Source organism: Nematostella vectensis, chromosome 2 (genome assembly GCF_932526225.1).
Source record: "Nematostella vectensis chromosome 2, jaNemVect1.1, whole genome shotgun sequence".
In the NCBI taxonomy this organism is placed as follows: Eukaryota; Metazoa; Cnidaria; class Anthozoa; order Actiniaria; family Edwardsiidae; genus Nematostella; species Nematostella vectensis.
In genome coordinates, this window is record NC_064035.1 from 9,423,661 (window position 1) to 9,444,700 (window position 21,040).

General features: G+C 40.2%; 4 protein-coding genes and 1 pseudogene across 8 annotated transcripts; 2 read left to right on the top strand and 3 right to left on the bottom strand.

Moving 5' to 3' along the window:
• The first annotated feature begins 250 nt into the window (after nucleotides 1-250).
• Nucleotides 251-4,699, top strand: LOC5521340. The gene is made up of 8 exons (XM_001641102.3): nucleotides 251-503; nucleotides 569-678; nucleotides 785-812; nucleotides 1,067-1,181; nucleotides 2,515-2,599; nucleotides 2,684-2,827; nucleotides 2,994-3,359; nucleotides 3,495-4,699. Exons 1-8 carry the CDS (start codon nucleotides 298-300, stop codon nucleotides 3,926-3,928), a joined length of 1,488 nt encoding a protein of 495 aa, XP_001641152.2. The 5' UTR covers nucleotides 251-297; the 3' UTR covers nucleotides 3,929-4,699.
• Nucleotides 4,700-6,281: 1,582 nt separating this feature from the next.
• Nucleotides 6,282-8,213, bottom strand: LOC116604323 (annotated as a pseudogene).
• A 2,989-nt stretch (nucleotides 8,214-11,202) lies between these two features.
• LOC5521339 (60S ribosomal protein L37a) lies at nucleotides 11,203-12,621 on the bottom strand. The gene is made up of 4 exons (XM_001640975.3): nucleotides 12,507-12,621; nucleotides 12,218-12,346; nucleotides 11,990-12,072; nucleotides 11,203-11,309 (listed from the first exon to the last, which is right to left on the bottom strand). Exons 1-4 carry the CDS (start codon nucleotides 12,507-12,509, stop codon nucleotides 11,246-11,248), a joined length of 279 nt encoding a protein of 92 aa, XP_001641025.1. The 5' UTR covers nucleotides 12,510-12,621; the 3' UTR covers nucleotides 11,203-11,245.
• On the top strand, nucleotides 12,610-18,847 carry LOC5521233 (homologous-pairing protein 2 homolog). 2 transcript variants are annotated; one of them, XM_032366456.2, is made up of 11 exons: nucleotides 12,610-12,754; nucleotides 12,893-12,946; nucleotides 13,046-13,086; nucleotides 13,561-13,650; nucleotides 13,783-13,894; nucleotides 13,974-14,044; nucleotides 14,118-14,157; nucleotides 14,305-14,339; nucleotides 14,459-14,512; nucleotides 15,972-16,031; nucleotides 17,254-18,847. In XM_032366456.2, exons 1-11 carry the CDS (start codon nucleotides 12,730-12,732, stop codon nucleotides 17,308-17,310), a joined length of 639 nt encoding a protein of 212 aa, XP_032222347.2. In that variant the 5' UTR covers nucleotides 12,610-12,729; the 3' UTR covers nucleotides 17,311-18,847. The 2 variants fall into 2 exon arrangements, with proteins under 2 accessions (XP_032222347.2, XP_048579898.1); XM_048723941.1 differs by lacking the exons at nucleotides 12,610-12,754; nucleotides 12,893-12,946; nucleotides 13,046-13,086 and adding an exon at nucleotides 13,178-13,272.
• LOC5521338 lies at nucleotides 16,716-20,968 on the bottom strand. 4 transcript variants are annotated; one of them, XM_032366457.2, is made up of 6 exons: nucleotides 20,608-20,968; nucleotides 19,718-19,748; nucleotides 18,895-18,984; nucleotides 18,698-18,808; nucleotides 18,310-18,394; nucleotides 16,716-18,238 (listed from the first exon to the last, which is right to left on the bottom strand). In XM_032366457.2, exons 2-6 carry the CDS (start codon nucleotides 19,730-19,732, stop codon nucleotides 18,084-18,086), a joined length of 456 nt encoding a protein of 151 aa, XP_032222348.1. In that variant the 5' UTR covers nucleotides 19,733-19,748; nucleotides 20,608-20,968; the 3' UTR covers nucleotides 16,716-18,083. The 4 variants fall into 4 exon arrangements, with proteins under 4 accessions (XP_032222348.1, XP_032222349.1, XP_001641024.1 ...); XM_032366458.2 differs by lacking the exon at nucleotides 20,608-20,968 and adding an exon at nucleotides 20,514-20,591; XM_001640974.3 differs by lacking the exon at nucleotides 20,608-20,968 and adding an exon at nucleotides 19,892-20,492.
• Between the last annotated feature and the right edge of the window lie 72 nt (nucleotides 20,969-21,040).

A 21,040-nucleotide genomic window follows, 5' to 3' on the forward strand; every position in this document is an offset into this window, starting at 1 on the left:
TTCTTGCTAAAGGAAAAAAAAGCCCTGAATGCTCTATCTATGGCGCAGAGATATAGACTTCTGATTTCTGTGCACTCCAGATTTCACTAATATGTTTTTTTTACTTTTACTCCATTCTTGAAAAATTAGTGTAATAAAATGCTGCAACATCCTTACTTTGTTAGAATCTGCAAAAGTCCAAATCACCAAAAAGCAAAGGGTGTATTGATGATGGGCACTCTGGGGGCTCTTAGATAGGTACACATGATGACGTCACGCGGCCTTCGGAAAAACAGGGATCCAGAGATTCAAAACAACATGGCGATGGTAAACGAACAAGCCGGCGGTGAAAACATCGAGGTTATGGCGGATCACTACAGTATAGAGCGACAACAATACCAGATTAAAATCGAGCACTTTCTAAAGCCTCTAGAATCGAAATGGGACTTCATCAGAGATGTGCTGCTGTGGAAAAAACCGGTTGTTTCCCTGTGTGTTTTCGTCGCTGTCAACGCAATCTTCAGGTTTTTGTATTATTATCTGTCGTTCGCCTATCGCGTGAATCTGATGTTCTCTATTACTCTTCTAGCTATTTTGCGTCTGGACATTTTCGAATGTTCCTGATTATTAGTGCTATCATCGCTTTGGGACTTTGTTTGCACGATGTGAGAGATCGTGCCGCTGCTGTTCTTGAACGAGGTAATGGTTCGAACTCATTCCTTCTTGTTGGTGGCGCTGTTTCTCTTTCATCTTTCGACTTTATTAGCTTTGTATATTATAACTCATCCGCCTCTTTTGTTTCTAGCCGGAATAACACCTGAAGAACGTGAAAGGTATCTTTTATTCTTTTATGCTATTTACTTATACTACTTTAATTATATAAATTACTTCAGACTTCGTGTTACTCTGATGGCGCTTTCCCTGCTAGCAGAGACCTCTTTTCTTTGTATTTCGCTAGCAGCGAAATACAAAGAAAAGAGGCCTCTGCTAGCAGAGAAGATGGCGCTATACTACACTTTGTGATAACAAGCGCTACATATTCAGTATTCAAAAGACGTGAATATATTGTTCACTGCTTTTTCAACAGCTATGAGATGAGCCTCACATTCAACAGATTTTGTTACAAACTCTCATTCACCTGGGAACTGGTCATGGTGGAATATTCCAATTTCGTAGAATTAAAGACCACTAACAAGAAAAAGGTATAAAAAATAGCAAGTTGGCAAATCCCAGTTCATTATCCTTGAGTTCTCACGTACCTTTTAGCCCTTCTCTCCTTCCAAAAGAAAATGATTAAAATGCACTGACTTTTTAATTTTCCAATTTGTTGTGCCACATTTTTATCCCTGGTCCATTATCTCATGAGCTCATTATCATTTCTTGTGTTGTCTAATTCCATGCTGTATTACTGTGGTATACCACCCACTGTTGTGTGTCTACTGTGATGTCTTACTGGTGGTCATTTATATCTTAAACTGGTTATTATTATTCTACCTTATAGCTCCTTATAGCAGTCATGTCACAGACATAACAACAACTTTAAGATGCAGACTACATAGAACAGCGTGGCCAAGAAAAACACTTTTTCACTTCATACTTTGATGTCTTACTAGTGGTCATTCACGTCTTCAACTGGTTATTATTATTCTACCTTATAGCTCCTTATAGCAGTCATGTCACAGACATAACAACAACTTCAAGATGCAGACTACATAGAACAGCGTGGCCAAGAAAAACACTTTTTCACTTCATACTTTGATGTCTTACTAGTGGTCATTCACATCTTCAACTGGTTATTATTGTTCTACCTGATAGCTCCTTATAGTAGTCTTGTCACAGACATAATAATAAGGACTTTAAGATGCAACAATGGCAATGGCTAGAACAGGGTGGCAGAGAAAAACTTATCATTTGATGATAAGTTTGAAACTTGTTTGAATTAAAATACAATACTTAATATCAAGAAACAGATAAAAATTAACTAGCAACTTTCCACAATAGGTAAAAGAGTAAGGCCAGTTTATACTTCCAGCATCCACATCCTTGCTAGACTGTAAATCTTGAATTTTCATGCTATGGTTTGGCTGAGAATGTTTGAAATCTTTTAGACCAGGGAGTTGTTCCCTCACAACTCCCTGATCAGACAAATGCATTTTAATGTGCAGCCTTTCAATTGTAAAATTAATTCCATTGTTTTCTACCATTGCTGTACTTGTAGCCATCCTCTAATTCATAGTCATATAAGGAAGTTTCCTTAATCTGTGGAAGGTTTTGTATACAGTGACCTTTATTTTTCTTGCTAGAGACAATTTTTTAGGGCCATTCAAACATTGTTGAGTGTGTGACAGGAAAGGGGCAGTGGACCAACCCAACACAAAGGGGGTGCCCTGCCCCTCCCTGTCCGCCACCCCTGCAGGAATCGGTAATGGAGGAATATACCAAATAAGGTTTGGTGGTTAAACAAACTTAATAACTGAAACAATCTGTTTTGTTTTTCACTTCTGAAATACTTTATATATGATTATCATTTTTCAGTATTATGGAGTGATTGCATTACTTGTCTTGGGAGCAGCATTTGCATACCAATATCTACCACTTCTTGGCCTTTTATATGCCTTATGTAAGTCTTTTTTTTTCCATATGGATAACTGGTTTACCATGGTTTTTTGAAATTTGTCGACATTTCTGTTTGTTTTTGCTTCAGTGCTGTTTTTCTATCTGTGGACGCCTATCAAGTACCATGGTACACACTATGTGATGTACAGCTTTGTAGAACCATTCTTTAGACCATTTATTATTCAGTGGAAGAACAGCAGAACGAAAAGGGAACGATCACAAATATTCAAAGGTATTGAATCCATGGCTGTTGACAACAGTATTGATTTATGTTTCTCTCAAAGTTAGATCGCTGAGGTACTCTTTAGATTGTGACTTGAGTGGGTATGGCATAATTTTTTTTCTTTTTGGCACTTGATGAGATTTCGATTTATACATTTTTCTTTCTTATGATGCAGCTAAGACTGGTGAAGAGCATGCCGATGACAGTGAGGAAGAGTTCGCTAAATCATTCCATCCCAAAGCCAGCTCTAACAAACCTTCAAATACTCAGCCCCCACATGAACCCACTGGACTAGACTCAACAGATGGGCAGCTTATCTCAAAACCCAGGAGCAAAGCAGCTATGCCCTCCTTGTTAGTTTCAGAGACCCCAGATCCTGTGGTTCTAAAGCCACTGTTACCAACATCAGCTTTGCCTGAGGTACAAGCTATACCTGTTGATGACATAGTATTATCTACATCTGACACAACACAAGATGATATACCATGCATGGAGGACACTAGTTCTGAATCTGCGGACCTCAACAGTCTTGCTGGATTAGGTAATGTGTGATTAGCATGGCAGTGGGATTTTATTTAAGAAAAATAATCTGGGATAATGTGTTGTTTTTTAAGTTTGCAATGGTTTGATATTGAAATTCCAAATGTTAAATTTATGAAATAAGTTCTTCTTCTAGATATGGCTCCTCCTACTCCAGATGACTCATCAATCAGCTTGGACAGCTCTCTCACATTCCTGCCAGACAACCCGCAGCTCCCTTCTCTGAGCATGGGTGGCTCAAGCACCTGGGAATATGATGATGATGATTTTACTCAAGGCCTAGAGTTCCCAGATATTGATGCTAAAGAGTACCACAGCTCTAATGAGTCTCTAAATGACACTAAAACAGATTCCACAGATGCTAGGCCACAGCATACTGTGCGAGAGGGCATTGGTAGCAAGGTGACACAGTCTGCAGGCTCCAGTCAGTCAAGCACATCAACCGATCTATCATCAGAGTACGAATTTCTGGAGAGGTCAGAGGTTGATGAGATGGATTCGGCAAGAGAAGCTGGTACTACCGAAAGTACTGTCTCTTCCTATGTTGGCCAGTTGTTGGGCTACAAGTAACTGATTTATAAATCATTTCTTTTAAAATTTATCCCAGGGGACTACTACAATAAAAACAGATGGGATGATCGTCGGCAAAATCAATTCTCATGAAGGCAAATCATGAAGGAAAAATCGTCCGCCAAATGGTTAAACGTACCCCCCCTCCCCCGATCAAAGGCCTGACTACGGGCCTGAAATAGACCTTTGAGTGTGGTCAACATAAATTCTTACCCCTAAGAGATAGCAAATTGGGTGTGGTAGAAGGAATTTTCAACCCTGAGAGATAGCAGAATCGGATAAACTGTTAAAACCGCCTAAGGAATAGCAGTTGCTCGGATTTTATACCCTAAGAGAAAGCAGAACCCTTCAACAACCCCGATGGGATAGCAGTTGGACGAAATTTTATACCCTTAAAGACAAGACGATCACCCTGTGTACTTTTCTGGAGAGTCCCCCCGCCCCCACCCCGGAAATTTATTCTCTAACCAAAATGGTTTCTTTTATAAGTGGATAATCTGTTAATTTGGAATTACTGAATTATTACTGAAAATTATGGTGTGCTGCATGTTTTTCTCTTTTTGCACATCATTATATTTATTGGGCAACAACCGGTGATCCAAATGGGGCTCAGAGGGGTAAATATCCTTCCCCTACCAAAACCCTAGACTCAATGTATAGCATTTATCACCGCATCTTATAGAAGACAAACAGATCTTATAGCAGGTTATCACAATGGTAGTTATTTGTATATTTCTTTAAAATCGGGTAAATAAAGTGTAACTACAAAAATTTTGTGTATTTTTAATTTATTTAATGGGTTGCATAGTTTTATTGAGTAAATGGTTTTTATTTTCTATTTTGGACTATTTAGGGGTCCAAAGAAAGAGAACCACTGGATGACGTATGAAAGGAAATACAATTGATGTTTTAATTCTCTAAATTTTTTAGCTTGATTGCTGTGTAACCATTGCCTCCAGATTGTTGTCTTTTTGTATTTATCATTTTAAAATCTTGGCAATTGATATCTTAATTCTCTAAATGTTTTTAGCTTGGTTATTGTATTCAATTTTTTTTGTTCAGAGGAGATTCATCCTCTGGGACCCAGGGCGCGGCGCAGAGACCAGATGCAGGACATCACGCTTCCAGTCTCCGCTTGTGCTGAAAATGAATGCACTAGGTCCGAACAGGAGACATGCTTCCAGCCTCGGTGTCGCCCTGGGTTCCTGAGAATGCAGGAGAGGTCATTTAATGATGACATCTGACACTCGGAGAGGGCGACAAGAGAGTTTGTTTAATGACGATATCCGACACTTGAACAGGGCATTAGGATAGTTCGTTTAATGACGACATCCGACACTTGAAGGGGGCGACAGGAGAGTTCGTTTTCTGGCAACATCCGACACTGGAAAAGGGCGACAGGAGAATTCGTTCAATGGCGACATCCAACACTTGAAGAGGGCGGGATTAGAATATGTCGAAAAGAACTATGGATACAGCCAAGTGCTGAGACCAGTTTACGCCCCAGGCACGTTCCCGCCATGGCCATCGTTCACCTCTTGGTCGGACTGCTTCTTGTTATGGCGGTGGTCGCCATTTTGTACTATCACAGGCAAAGAGTAAAGTCCCGGCGCTTTCGTGACAGTGATGAAGACACCGAACAGCAGCGGAGGAGACGACGACGCCCAGCAATTCCAAATACAAAATAAATACCAATATAAGGGCAGTCGCCTCGGCCTTTGACCATCCCAGCAAGAACCCGATGTAGATCAAAACACTTGTGCTGATAATGAATGCACTAGGTCCGAACAGGAGACAAGCTTCCAGTCTCGGCGTCGCCCTGGGTTCCTGAGGATGCAGAAGAGTCATTTAATGATGACATCTGACAATCGGAGAGGGCGACAAGAGAGTTTGTTTAATGAAGAGATCCGACACTTAAAGAGGGACAGAAGTGTTTTCTTAATGGCGACATCCGTAGATGGACTGACATCTGAATGCTGAATGAAAATAGTCAACTCTGCAATTGTATAATAGCCCGCCTAACGTATTATATCCAAATCTCAGCGCGATCTAAAAGAAGCAATTTGCTTGGATATAATTTCAAAAATACTGTACTTTGAGTGTCATTGAGTAGAATGAAACGAAAAAGGACATTTTCATGTACTCTCAGCATCGTTGACTCATCTCTCATCTCCGCCTGTGGTCCCGTCTGGGACATAGGCCGCCGACCAGCTCTCTCCAGGCGTCTCGGTTCTGGGCGAGTCTCTCCAGCTGTCCCCACGTCTTGCCCATCTGCTTGGCGTCTGCATCCAAATCTCGGCGCCATGTGTTACGAGGCCGCCCTCTCTTCCTCTTTCCTTTGGGATTCCAAGTGAGGGATTGTCTTGCGATGTTGGTTGCAGGCTTTCGAAGGGTGTGGCCAATCCATCGCCAGCGTCTCTGAAGGACGTCTTGATCAACAGGCTGCTGCTTTGTACGCTGCCCCTTTCTTGGGGAGTTTGATGAGGTAGCCTTCCTTCCACTCTGCTGGTACTTCTTCTTCTTTCCATATCTTGCAGAAGAGCGGGTAGAGGAGCTCCACACTGGTCTCGACGTCAGCCTTCAGCGCTTCTGCCGGGATGCTGTCGGGTCCTGCAGACTTGCCGTTCTTCAATTGCTTGATGGCGCTGCAGATTTCTTCCTTTGTGGGTGCGCAGCACTCAATTGGCAGGTCACTGTCAGCTGGCGGTATCTCCGGTGGGTTTGCAGGAGCTGGCCTGTTGAGTAGCTCCTGGAAGTGCTCGATCCACCTCTTCTTCTGTCCTTCTTCGTCTGCTATCACTCCTCCATTCTTGTCCTTTACTGGCCTCTCTGGCTTGGCAAACTTGCCCGATATTTTCTTGATGATAGAATACAGGTCCTTGGTGCTGTTCTGGTGAGCTGCTTCTTCTGCTTCTGTTGCCAGTGTCTCTATGTAGCTTCGCTTGTCTGCTCTGATGCTTCGCTTGACGACTCTGTTTACTTCTGTGTATTCTTCTTGTGCTTTCGCTTTCGTTGCTCTTGTTCTGCTGTTGTTCACCACTTCCTTCTTCTGTCTTCTTTCTTCTATCTTCTGTAGTGTCTCTGCTGATATCCATTCCTTGTGTGTGTACGACTTGGGGCCCAGTACTTCTTGGCATGTTGAGGTCACTGCTTCTTTCACTTTCTGCCACTTCTCTTCTATCGTCTCCTCTTCAAGCAGCTCTTCGAGGACCTGGAACTTGTTGGAAAGAGTGACCTTGAACTCTTCTTTCTTCTTGCTGTCTTTCAGCGTGATGGTGTTGTAGCGCTGGCGTTGGCTGGACCCCCTTGTCCAATTCTTCTTCAGCTTCAGCTTCAGCTTCAGCCGGGCGACGAGAAGATGATGGTCTGAAGCAACGTCTGCTCCTCGCTTGAGTATCGTTCTGTGGTGGAAAACACTCCCTCCGATGACCAGGTTGCTTGCGGCGCACAGGTCGGCGGACCTCTCCCCGTTGTCGTTCATCTCGCCTAGCCCCTGCTGCCCCATGATCTCCTCGTATCCTCGGTTGTCACTGCCGATCTTGGCGTTAAAGTCGCCCATTACTATGATGATGTTTCTCTTTGGTCTGTCTTGCATGATGGTCGTCAGTCTGTTGTAAAAGTTGTCCTTCTCCTCCTCTTCACTGTCGTTCGTCGGGGCGTAGCACTGGATGATGTCCATGTTGATCCTCTTCTTCTTGGTGTAGAAAGAGGCTGTCATGATCCGTGGTCCGTGCGCCTCCCACCCGATAAGCGCTCTCTGTGCTGACTTTGAAAGCATCAGGGCCACTCCCTGGGTGTGTGCAGCATCTTCCTGCTCGTGCCCCGAGTACAGCAGTAACTCGCCGGAAGTCAGTCGCTTCCGCCCGGAACCAGTCCATCTTGACTCGCTGATTCCTAGCACGGTGAGGTTGAACTTCCTCATCTATGCGGCCACTTGCGCTGTCTTCCCGGTCTCGTACATGGTCCGGACGTTCCATGTAGCGATGGTGGTGGTGGTCCTGGTGGAGGCGATGGTCTTCGGTCTGACGGCTTCCGGGTTCTGGCTTTCACCGCCCGACGTCATACACCTTCCAGCTGGAGGTCCATCTTCTCCCAGGACCGTGATGTCTGATGATTTTGCTGTTGGCGTTTCTGTAGCTAGGATTTTTTGACAGGGTGGGGTAGCTAGCCCCACGCCCAACCCTCCTCCTTTTTCAGCAGGGCTTGGGACCGTCCTTGGCGGAGTTGCATCGTTGACTACTATACAATATATAACCCAGGAAAAATAAGTATTTGCATTCACAAGTTGGCTCACAGACTGAGACTGACAATACACTACGCTAAAGCAACAGTGGCTACACTCTCACGAAAAATGGTAAAAACTCAAAGGCCATATGTGTAGTCTTATTCAAGCGATTATTTACTAATTATTAAAGCTTTAGATACGCTTACTTACAAACACACGGCGAAAAAAAGATCTCGGTGACGAAGCAAACGACGAGTACATTGCACTGGGAAGCAATGGCCACTGATGAAGGGCTTAGTGCCAGTTTGTACCAAGCTACTCACAGGCTTGTCATCTAGTACCTTTTTTATTCGCACGCCGGATGATAGCTCAGCTCACAGACGGATCGGATCTCAGATTTTTTTTGTTATAGATTAAAGGTCAACTAGAACCGTAGAAGACGACTTAGGATCATTTCAAAGTTTTAATAAAAAATCTGCGATCACCCCCCCCCCCCCCCCCCTCTCTCTCTCTCTCTCTCTCTCTCTCTCTCTCTCTCTCTCTCTCTCTCTCTCTCTCTCTCTCTCTCTCTCTCTCTCTCTCTCTCTCTCTCTCTCTAACGAGAGAAGAAGAAGTGGCCATGTCACAGTATGGGACTAAAAACAAATCTGCTAAAATATTAAATTTACATATCCAAATACTATATGCTGACAGCAGGACTAAGGCCAAGGAAAATAATTAATACTAAAATGAATTCCAAATAGTATACAAAATAGACTCTAACTAACTTTTTTTATCCCAAGCCTTGAAAACATTTGAAACATTCGTGATCACTGTAAGTACATGTGCAAAACATTCTTCAACTATGCAACGTTCAATACACATAGCTATAGCAAATCTAGTAGTATTGTAAGTCGCCGATTTTAGCACATAAGCTTATTTGCTAAATCAATCACAAGGCATGCGTATGGAACTTCGTTACTTTTCTATCATCGTACTCACACTTCAGAAGAAGACCCAATAATCCTAAATGACCTCCTTGAGCATATTCTAATTTGGCTTATTAGCTGGCATAACTCCTCTGGCAAAACTTTACATGTAATGACATTTTTTAGCTCAAGGGCTGCAGCGATACAAAGCCATAGGGTACGTTACCCGATCGCTCGATCGACGGTAAAACGTCTATCAAGTACAGTGGCGGATCTAGGGGTGGGGCGGATCTAGGGGTGGGCCGAGCGGGCCCCCGCCCCCCGTATTTTGAAATAACAAAAAATATAAGGAAATACACGAAAAAAAAAACATTAATCCGCCCCCCCCCTCCTTTGTTGATACCCTTGCTTCGGCCCCCCAGTAAGAAATTGGAGAGGAGATTTGGGGAATCCTCCCTGAGTATTAGGGATGGGAGCGCAACACGCAATGCAGGCCGTTGCCCAATGCAGGGCGTTGGCTAGAAATAGAGCCTAGTTACCAACAAAAATGGATCAGACCATGTGCCATGTTATAACTTATAAATATTCAGATTATGTCTTTGAAACGTACTGATTGAGACGTGTATTTTTCTCGACGCGCGTACCCTGTGGTTCCTCCGGAATGGAAAATCCCGAACCCCGTTGAGACAAATTATATTACAATTACCAGGCGCGTACCCAGGATGGCTAAGGGGGGGGGGGGGGGGGTGCACTGTGCAACCCCCTGTGTACGCGCCTGATTACTTCAACCTGAAAACCACAGATTGGCTGGAGTATATTTTGAACCCGAATGAATCAATACTAAAGGCCCAAATAGTCGTGATTGTAAACCAGAGAAGAATAAATACAACGCACCAAAAACTGGTATTTGACTCTGCCAAATATTCGTCTTTTATAAGACTGCCCAGACGAATTCTTATTAAAAACGACAATTTGGCAGAGTCGAATACCAGTGTTTGGTGCATTAAATCCGAATTAGTGGAGCTGACCAAGAGTGGCCTGGGGACGAGACTACCGTTTAACCAAATCAGATCTCCAAGGGGAACATCTATCTAAGAACCAATTTGATGAGCCTTTTTCATTTGACGACTCCCCTCCTTTACATGGGGGGGGGATTCTTTTCATTTCATAGCTGGCTACACAATTGTTCACCTTTAACTCAGTGCATCTCTCACTGCATTTGGGATATAATAATGGAAATGATATTTTACTGGCTCAAGGACTGCATGTTATGGGATGAGAATGTTTAAAGTTTTGTTTATTAAGCTTATTAGTAGAGAGAACCCAGACTTCGTGGCTTAATCTTCCACTTGCCAAAGAAAAAGGCCAGAGGATCAAGTTTGTTTTGCAACAGGAGAACAATGAATGCATTGTTACTAAAATCATCATTCTTATATAAACAAATAGACTTCATTTGTTGTGAGTCTTTCCTATAATAATCTACCCATGACAGCATACCTTGTCAGGGATGTCACACTGCTTGACTGACAGGCTATGTACTTTTTTGTTCATGTCATGCATGCATTATTAGAGGACGGATGCAGTCAACAGAGATCACAGAAGGTACCATGAAAGGCTATGTAAATACAAAGAATCAAAATATGGCAGAACATGAGTTCTAATTGTCTTTGACTTACTGACAGAGATCACAGAAGGTACCATGAAAGGCTATGTAAATACAAAGAATCAAAATATGGCAGAACATGAGTTCTAATTGTCTTTGACTTACTGACAGAGATCACAGAAGGTACCATGAAAGGCTATGTAAATACAAACAATCAAAATATGGCAGAACATGAGTTCTAATTGTCTTTGACTTACTGGGCCTGGGAATTGGTTTAATAGCATAAAAAAACATTGAACCACTACAAAGGCAACAACACAAGCTTGCACATGTTCTATTCCGCAGGCACACTGACTTTTGCCAGCATTATATCAGGAAGAGGATAACAGAAGGCCTGAAATGTTGTCCTTTTCTAGACATAATGCCACCCAATAAATGTGTGTGAGCACAATTGAACATGGCCATAGGCATCCTATTGCAGGTGCTGTGGTCCTGAATCCATTATGTAGCAGGGAGGGATACAAAACACAACAGCAAATGAAGGTTGAAGGCCAATTTATTATACATAGGTTAAGGACACTTTAAGTCTCCTGCATTTCCCTCAGACGACGCACAGCACTCCTCACAGTGGCAGCAGCAGTGGTGCTGAGAAGAAAAAAGAGGTACACATGAGTAAAGATAATGAAGTAGAAATATGGAACTATAGGAAATTTGTATTAGGGTTTCACAACTTAGAAGTCATTAGACTATTTTTTCTTTGCACATGTTATGATTTTCGAATTTGGCCCAACAATGAACACATAAGTCCATATTCCATCTGCAATAAAGAAGACTTACATGGTTGTCTAAAAAAAAGGTTGCAAGATTCCATGTCAGGCACATACATAGGGGGGTGCACAGGGTGTGCCCCCCTCTGCCGTGGTGGCCAAAAAGTGGGTAATACTTTGCTTTTTCTGTATGATACCTGTGACTTTGCACCCCCCTAAGCCAATCCTGGGTTGCATGATACAGTCTAGTTGTCTCATGGATATCAAATAAATAAATAAAACCAATCAAATTTAATAGATCCAGAGCAATGAGTTGACGCTTTCACTGAGTTTTACAAGTTTGTTGTAACAAATTCTTTCTAAAATGTTCAAATTTAATTGAGAACCTGTATTTGAATATGCTAGTATTTGTTATCATTTTGCTATGAGATAATTCATAGATAAACAAATGCAGACTTTACCGTAAATGAATCAACTTTTTTTCTAGGATCGATTAATAACTTTGTATGTATTAATGCGTGAGCCAATTAAACTGAACTTGTTTTGTTGGGATCTTACCTAACAACCCATGCACCTCCGGCGATGGTCTTGCCACAGCCTTTACAATGCCAAATACCAACACACTTCCTCTTAAGGGTTTCCTAAAAGAAATGATGTATCTATTGACTAACCCAAGGTGGCTTGAAATGATCCAAATTCTGACACTACTACAACATAAAGCAGGAGAAGACAGAACTAAACAAAACATAGTAATTACAATACTTTAGAGTTCGCGCGATTACACACCTTTCCACAGAATACACATGTGTACTTGGAGTGCTGCTGGATTTCGATTTTCTTTATCATCTTCCTAAGCGAAGCACCATAGCGTGTGCCGTACTTTCCTGTAACCCCAACCTTCTTCGTTCTTTTGGCCTATAGAACAAAATATCTCAACAACGATTTTCTCCATTTTATACATCAAAAACAATGAATATAAAGACATGGGGTATAAGGCAGATAATAATAAAAACAGCAGGATGAATCTTGATAGCCGATGGCAACAGAATTTTGAGATATTGAAAGATTTTCTCACCATGACTGCTTAGTTCGTACTCGAAGGCCAGAGAGAGAACCAGAGAGGAACATCCGGGACATTCGGAGGATTTTAGAGTGAGCCAGCTTTATAAAGCGGTTATACTCATCTGGGAATGCGCGTAGAGCGCCTGGTGAAATAAGTGTTCCCGCGTACTTTTGAAAACAATTCTAAAACAAAATAACAAGGTTTTGATGCCAAATCGCAGCTGTTTCACTGTAAAATGAGCAAGAAAAAGGATTCAGAAGGTAAATGATATGTATGGTTATTGAATAGTCACTTACTATACTGGCTCAAAGAGCATTAAACCTAGAGAAATCTAACTTAAATCCGTTTATGGCCGCGAATACGCCGATTCCTGATACCTCCTCCTATTTTTTGTGTAGCTGCCGATGCAGTGTTGTCATACCTTGTAAAAAATAACAGACCGTACAGTGCAGGTGAGTGCCATAAACACAAACAACAACTCAGAGCTTATTGGCAATTTAAAAAAAAATCATGCTAATACATACTTGTGTTTTTGTGTTCATCAACAACAGTTGATATATTTACAAATCTGCACAAAGAATATGGGAAAACGGTGAGTACACTCACTCTCAGCACTGAAATGTTTGAGAAAAAGACATGGTGCAATGTTCTGCCAATCAATACTTTGAATGTGCAATGGCACAACAACTGACCAACTTTCAACACAAACCATGCAGATTATGCAACATGCCACGTTTTTCCAGCAATACTGATGAAAACACTAGGCTTGCTTTCAGAGGTGATGGTTGTTTTCGAGGGAGGGTACCTGGGTTTGACTTAGAGTACCACTAAAAATGAATACAAACAGCTTAAAAATGTATAGTATGGTCTTCTATCAGGTAATTCATTTAAACATGTAACACTTTATACATATTTAGGTACATGTGAACTGCATATTGAGAAAAGTGGGGGGGGGGGAGCAAGTGCACCCCCCTGCCCTTATCTGTCTGCCACCCCTGGAATTTTAAGTGTTATTTGGCTGAAAATTAGATACAAATCCTTATTGGAATATATTCTCATTGTGTAGGCTGTCCAAAGATCATTGGAAAGCTTAGCATCAGAGGATAAAATACAAGAAAAAGTTTATGGCAAACAGAAGGTTTATGCTCCCAAACAGGTAGGTATGATGACATGCTTTGATAACTTGCCAAAAGTAGTCACACTGTATAAGGTGTAAACTGTAAAATGTTTTATGTACCCACTAGTCTTGTGTGTCACATATTATTTCTAACCACCTTTTCATTTTCAGGACCAGTTTTCAGATTATGATGAGGGTGAAATAAAGAAAATGGATTCACAGATTGCTTCTTTGCAACAGAAGTTAAAAGAGCTTCAAGATAAATTCAATCAACAAGAAAATGGTAAGAAAAAAATAAATTCCAGGTATTTTACATGTTTTACACTTTAATTAGTTTTATACTTATTTTCCCTTTATTATAGAGCTGAAAAAACTAAATAGCAGTCTTACAACTGAGCAAGCTCAAACACAGTTAGATGAATTATCTAAAAAGGCAAGAGTTCCTTAACATTTATTGTTTTACCTGGTAGATAGGAATCTTGATGCATTTTTTGTTCTTCTCACAGTGTGACAACTACAAACAGCGATTAACCAAAATGAAATCAGGTATGAGTTTATTGGTTTACATTTCTGCCTTCCAAACAGTCCTGGAACTTTTAAAGTCTAAAATCGTGGTAAACCAGTTCCATTATCTTTCCCTAATCTTACGGGCATGCAGTACCTATATTTAGGTGTTAATTTTGTTTATTTTAGCCGACAATCATGTATCTCCTGAAGTGAAAGACCAGGTGGGTGGTTTATTTCCATTGAAAGATTAAGTTATGATTTTATCCCTAACAAGTGTTCTTCAACCAAACCATCCAGACACATCACGATAAAACTTAATGCATGCATTGTTTTATATCAGATCCACAAAAATCACAAGCAATCTGTAACAATGTGGAGAAAGAGAAAGAGAATGGTAACTAAAAAGCCTCTTTCAAAAATGTTTTATTGAGTGTATTACTAGGACATGGGGAAGGGGGGGCTGTAGTTTAAAATTTTGTATTCCCCTAGACAAAAACTAATCATAGTGGTTGAAATATGGTATTACTTAACCTTATTTAGACCAGGCTTTTTGGGGCTTCCTCTGACCGGGGGAGGGGGAGGGGTAACTTTTGAACCATTGGAGCTATTATGACCAAATTTTCAAAGAATCATTATCTGACAAAGAGGAACAAAATGGTATATTGTGTTGCCATAACAACACAATATGACATCATTATGATGTCATTTAAGAACATATTGCTATACATAGCCATTCTTTCGAAACCTTTACAAAGAACATCCAAAATCCAAATAAGTTATCATAATCAGTTCGTATCCAATAAGTAACCGATATTCTAAAAAAAATTGTCTTTGTGAGGTCAGAATGACGTCAGTGAGCAGAAAAAGGCAATATTTTCTGTGTCTTTTTTCGATAAGCTTATTATCTTGCAGTTGACATATATTATTAGTGACACTTTTTCTATGACAATGACATCTGTGACGTCATAAGTTTGCGAATGGACTCTGAATTAAAGTAATAATTTAAATATCTTTTCCAAAAATGTTTTTTTTTCTACTTTCTATTTACAATAGAGGTATATAAAAAGGATTTTGCCAAATTAAGATTAGCTAAAAATCAGCGATTTTTAGCTAATTATGTGACATCAGCATCCGCCATTTAATGAAAGTTATTTATTTAAATCAATAAAAACTGGGTAGAAAAATCTAAAGCTTTTTGACAATATTTAATCTTCATTTCAAGTTATATTAATGATTTCAGGTGGATATGAATGTTTTTTTTCCTATTTTTACCATCACTATTTCGAGAAGGTAAAAAAATTGACGATAAAAACACCACCTCTCCCCCCTAAAATAGAGATGTAAATTTTTATAGTTTTTTCAAAACTTGGAATAAAACGTTTATATGACATTGATTTACGTTGAGCACATCGTATTAAGAGTTGATCTTAACGACTTAAAGCGTTTTGCCTAATTTTCATAAAACCTATGTCTCAAAACTTGGTTGCTATGGTTACCAGGGTACACATATCAAAATTTTGTTTACACCAAACTGAATTTTAGGAAAAGTAATCAAATTTAGTGCTCTAGCCTTGCTAGTTCAAAAATTATTACAGCTCAAAGGTGCTGGGGGCCTCAAAAGCCCCCCCCCCTGGTTTTGATAAGATTATTGAGAAGAATTTATCTGTGTAACTGAAGAATAACTGAAGAGTAACTGAAAAAAAGGGGAAAATAACAGCAATTGGTATCCCTTTCTAACAAAATAGCCTTTGGTATCAAAAGATAAGAGAGTTTGGGAGGGTTGACTTACGTTGATTTACTCTACAGGAGCATATGAATACATCCATTATCACTTTTTTGTTATTTGCTTTCAGTGCACAGACATTTTGAACTCAATCTTGGAGGGATATCCCAAGCCTAAGAGACAGCTTATAGTAAGTACTGTTATAGTAAGTACTGTTTCTGTCTGTAGTTATCCAAATATAAGCTTGAGCCAATCCACAATTTTATTTTATTTTTGTGTAATTAAACTCATCGTCAGATAAGTTGGGGTTAGGTATCGGATCGCGTACTGTTCGCCCGACCAAGCGCTACCCAGGGAACCATGGCAACCGAGCCACAGCTCCCCGCCACAAGAGATACCCGTCACACTGATTTCTCAGTGGAATATACTTACCATAAGCTTTGGGAGGGTGGGTGGGGACTAAAAAGCGTGGATCATATAGGTTAGCTTCACTCGAAACACTGCCAGTGCAAGAAAGGAGCAGGGTGGTCGTTCTCCTGACCAGGGGCCAGCATTCGGCCCCAGGGCACGCAACCGTGACTCGGTTTAACTTCGTCTAAATTTCATTCAGACACATTTAAATGCTTGAATTCAATAATGAATATATTATATATTTTAAAGAAAATGAGAAAACATTAGTCCTGACCATAAAATATCTGATTTTGATCCCAGATGTTAATTTCAAACCTTTCTATAATTTGAATGTGTTTTGTAGCTTTTGTGCAAAATGTACAACCCAAAGCAATTCAAGGCATTCTAGACTCTTTTGTAGCCAAATCGGATAATAGACGTCCAGTGGAGATACTGCAATGGCATAAAAAATCCCTTTTTGTTCTTTAGGGGTGGTTAGATTTTAATTTTTTGATTTGTATTTTTTTAAGTTGATAGCTATAAAAGCTGGTGTTTGTAATTTGTATATTATGTACAGTGGAACTCTGCCAACTTGAACTTCCTGCTGCTTACTCACACTGACTTTAAGTTCCCTAATGTTCGGTCATTTCATCTTAGATAACTTCTTCCTAATTCAAAATGCATTTAAGAATAAATATTCTTTGCGTGCCTTCATTGAGTTTTGAAAAACGAGGTGTTTGTTTGGGGAATTATCTAGCAGATGTGAAGCTTTAGACCTGTGGTCTTGTGCTCCACTGATCTGCTCTCAAATTCTCCCCCAAAAAAACACACACAAAAAGAGCAGATCAGTGGAGAACAAGACCACAGGTCTAGTACTTCCCATCTCAATTATTTTATAAATTGTAGTTGACGGATTCCACCATTTTTGTGTTACGTCTTACTAACAGCCATTGGGGTGGGGTGGGGGGACTTGCAGGCTTATTCTCTGGTATATACTGGTCTACTGTTTTAATTTATCTCAGGAAGATGTTGGTCTTGAGACAGACGAAGACTATGGCGTGGTCTTACCTAGCATCTAGCTAAAGCAGACAGACCATTACCATCACATATAGGTCACGCAGATATTGCTAGTGGGGGCAGAAGCGGTCAGTAGGTTGAGAGAATGAAAAATGGTACTTTCTCTATTTTAGGCAGTCTAGCAGTCGTTACCCTGATCTTGGGTGAATAATCATTTAGTTAATTCCAAATCATTATGTTAGATATTTCACCACTAGGATCAAAACTGGCACATCAAATGTTACAATAGTCCAGATTAATGATCCAGATGGATAAAACAGATGGATTAGGATGCATGAATACAGTACAAGCCTTGGTCTGGGACAAATTCCATAATGCAAAAAATTGTGAATACTTCTATGATCTTCCTAAATTATTCCTGGTCTATTTGCAAACCGTTAACTCTAAGCAGAGGTTTGCACTGTATTTATACATCCTTAGGGACTATGACCAGCAGACATAGTGGCATTCTAACCTAGACTATATTCAGTTGGTATATTATCAGCATATTAGCCTGGCTGTTTTGTTATATAAATAAGCACACACCATGAGGGAAATAAACCTTATACATGTAAACAAACAATAAGAAAGGAGACTTTTATAGTCTTTTTTTCCTATTAAATAAAACATTGCTTTGCAAAAACAGAAGGGACATTTCTTTTAAAAAATCGTTTTAAAAGTTTGTTTGTTCATGTTGGTCATTAACAGAAATTAATATCTTTAGTTTAATATTTCTAACTTACTTTTTAGACCTTTATAAGCTATTTAGCTATTTGCATAATTAGGGTAGTCACAATTACCTATTTTGTTTTTGCAAACTAATAATTTCTTGTTCCATGAAAGTAATAATATTCGGCAGGATTAACTTTAATGTCAGTGTCACTGCGAAGATTGTGATCATGCCTAGTTTCCATGCCCCCCATGTCAGCCCCACGTAGAGCCTCTCAACGACTGAAAACAAAAACAAAAAAATTAGCAATCTTCTTCTGTCAGAAAACGAAAAACAACCGGTTATGCCTTACCTATGCTATAAACTACAGGATTGTTAAGGCTGTCTAGACTGTTAGGATGTCCAGTCCGCACTGCTGTTACTTGAGCAAACATATTCTAGAGAGGCAATGTTTTAGATGGTGATCATTCAGAGTTAAGAGAATCAGCCCAGGCATATAGCCAGGATTTGTTAACGGGGGTATATTTTGTGAAAATGTGTAAATTGATGGTGATTCTTTAATAAGAAAAGACCCATTTTTAATGCCAAGCTAGGTGGGGTGTGCCAACGTAGGGGTCAACCCCTGGCTACGTATCTGCAGGCAAATGTCAAACAAGTGTATAGCTGGTGGTTCAGAAGATTCTTACTCCCTAGATATTTATTTGCCTGTAAAATAAAGTTATGTCAATACTAAAACTTACATATCCTTTATCTATCACAAATGATATCTTCTCAGTATTGAGAAGTCTTCTTTTGCTAGGAGGCGAGTGATCTTCATCATCAAGCAGTTTTATCAGGAATTCACTAGGAGTCTTAAAGACAAATAAATAGTCACATCTAAGATATAAAAATTGTTGACCTCATGACAGATCTAATTGTAAGAAAAAAAATAACTCACAGTTGCTGGGTATGATATCCGTAGTTCATACTGAACCTCTTTCTCTAAGTTATGAAGTCTGTACAATATTGACTCTTTATTGTGCAGCACCTGTTGAAAGATGGGATTAATAACTGTTGTCTAGGATTGTGTTGACATTCATTTGAGCACCTGATTTGTAAAGGCTGGTTCTCAAACCAACTAAAGCGGAGATGGAAGCGCAAGAGTCTTTATGTTGCTTGAAAACCAGTTTGACATAAGCCCAAGGTTTTACGCATGCTCAGTCCGTAGTCTTGTGATCATACCTTCTCAACAAGCCAAAGCTGGATTGGTTAATTTGTGCTTATGTTCTGCTTATGCTTACAAGACAAGACATAAAATTATCAAAACTTCTCGTTCTTCTTGTGCTTAGGTCGAGCTGCGCTAAAGTCCAGCCGGTTCTCACGCGACATGAGACAAATACGCTTCCATCTCCGCTTCTGCTTAGATCGCTCGTGAGAACCAGCCTTTAAGTGTGAAATTGTCATGCTAATTTGTCATGATAAAGCACTTTCTTGAACTTCACAACATAACATCTTTACAGGTCTGTGACAAGAGTGAGTCCCAAAGAAAAATAAGAAAAACAACTGAGAATATATTATCACTGCAAGTTAGGAGGAGATGCCTAAATGAAAATGGTCTGCTTAATGGATACCCCCCCCCCCAAATCTCTCACTGAGTGACTGCCTAAAGGATGACCACAAACAATCCAGAAGGCCAACCAACGAGAGCTAGAATCCCTCTTCTTCGACAAAATGGAACTAACCAGCAATATACTGTACAATATAGAGATCACACGGTTTACCTCATTGCAAAGCATTTGTTCAGGAAATAAACTGGAAAAACAAAATAATACTTAAGTATAAACGTAAGAAAGTAAACTGAAGACGAGGCATTCAGACTAAACCGGATATTTCGATTTTTACATGTGCTAATCTTGTATATAATTGAACGTCTGAAAGGGGAAAGTAACCATTACCTTTTTGTCTGCATCGCATTATAACGCATAGTATAGCACAAAATAAAGAAAATAACATTGAAACTTCCTACTTCAGCGGCCATTTTGTTAACTCCGCGCGAAGGATTGGACACTAGTATCCTCGCCTCGCCCCACGCTCGCTGTGATTTGTGAAGAAAGGGATACTCTAACGTTTTATCGTGAAATGACTTCGTGACCCGTAATTTAATGAATTTCTCTTGTATGAATTAGGGATTCAAACTTTGAAATTAGTGAAACGAGCTTTGTGTACATGTGGAGCATGGCAACGAGTTACACAAAAAGCTCTTCGCTCTTTAAAATTCCCGTTATCGGATGTATAAACAAAAAATTTTTATGATCAGTGTTCTTCTTTAGAGCGCCATCAATCGTCTAGCACAACAGCTCAGCGGCCTAACTTATCTCTTAAGCCTTCTCTTTTTCCTCTCTCTGTTGGTAGAGACTTTTGGTGGCGTTACTTTGACATCTTTAGCCATTTCCCATTTGCGTAGCTCCCTCCCCAGAAAGGAATTATTTTCTGAATCGCACGCACGCGCGACACCCAACAATGGCAATTCCTTTTCACACGTAAGGGAAAGCGCGATAAGCGTCAGGAAAATTATACCCTATAGCTCATCAAGTTAGAAGCTCAATTAGTGTGCTCTCGTCATTTCGTTGGAAGGTGACCGCAGTAGTCTGCCTGTATATATGATATTTACTTGTTGCGCGTGATGCAGATTTGAGTCTTGCTGTGGTAACTCTTGCCTTTCCGGAGCTTATGACAAGGTTAATCTGTTTTTTTTTTTTCTTCTCTGAAATCTAAACATACGTAAGAAAAAGGTTATCGCTGCATTTGAGTGCGCTTGAGAAATAAGCCAATATCTACTCAACTTCGCGTGACTGAAATTTCGTTAAAAACACAACTCCATAAGAGCACGCCATTTGCGATAAATCCTTCACAGGGAGTTCACAAGGGCTCAGTGATCTGCATCGGCTTTGAATCCCCAGTAACTCAATTTGAACTCTGCTGGGAAGTAAATGCCACAAATATTTGTCGTGTTCTTTGTCAGCGAGTGTGATTTCCCCTGACCACGATGAAGAGATAACCCCGCCTTTAGGGAGAATTAGTATACGTGTTCCGTTTTACCACTC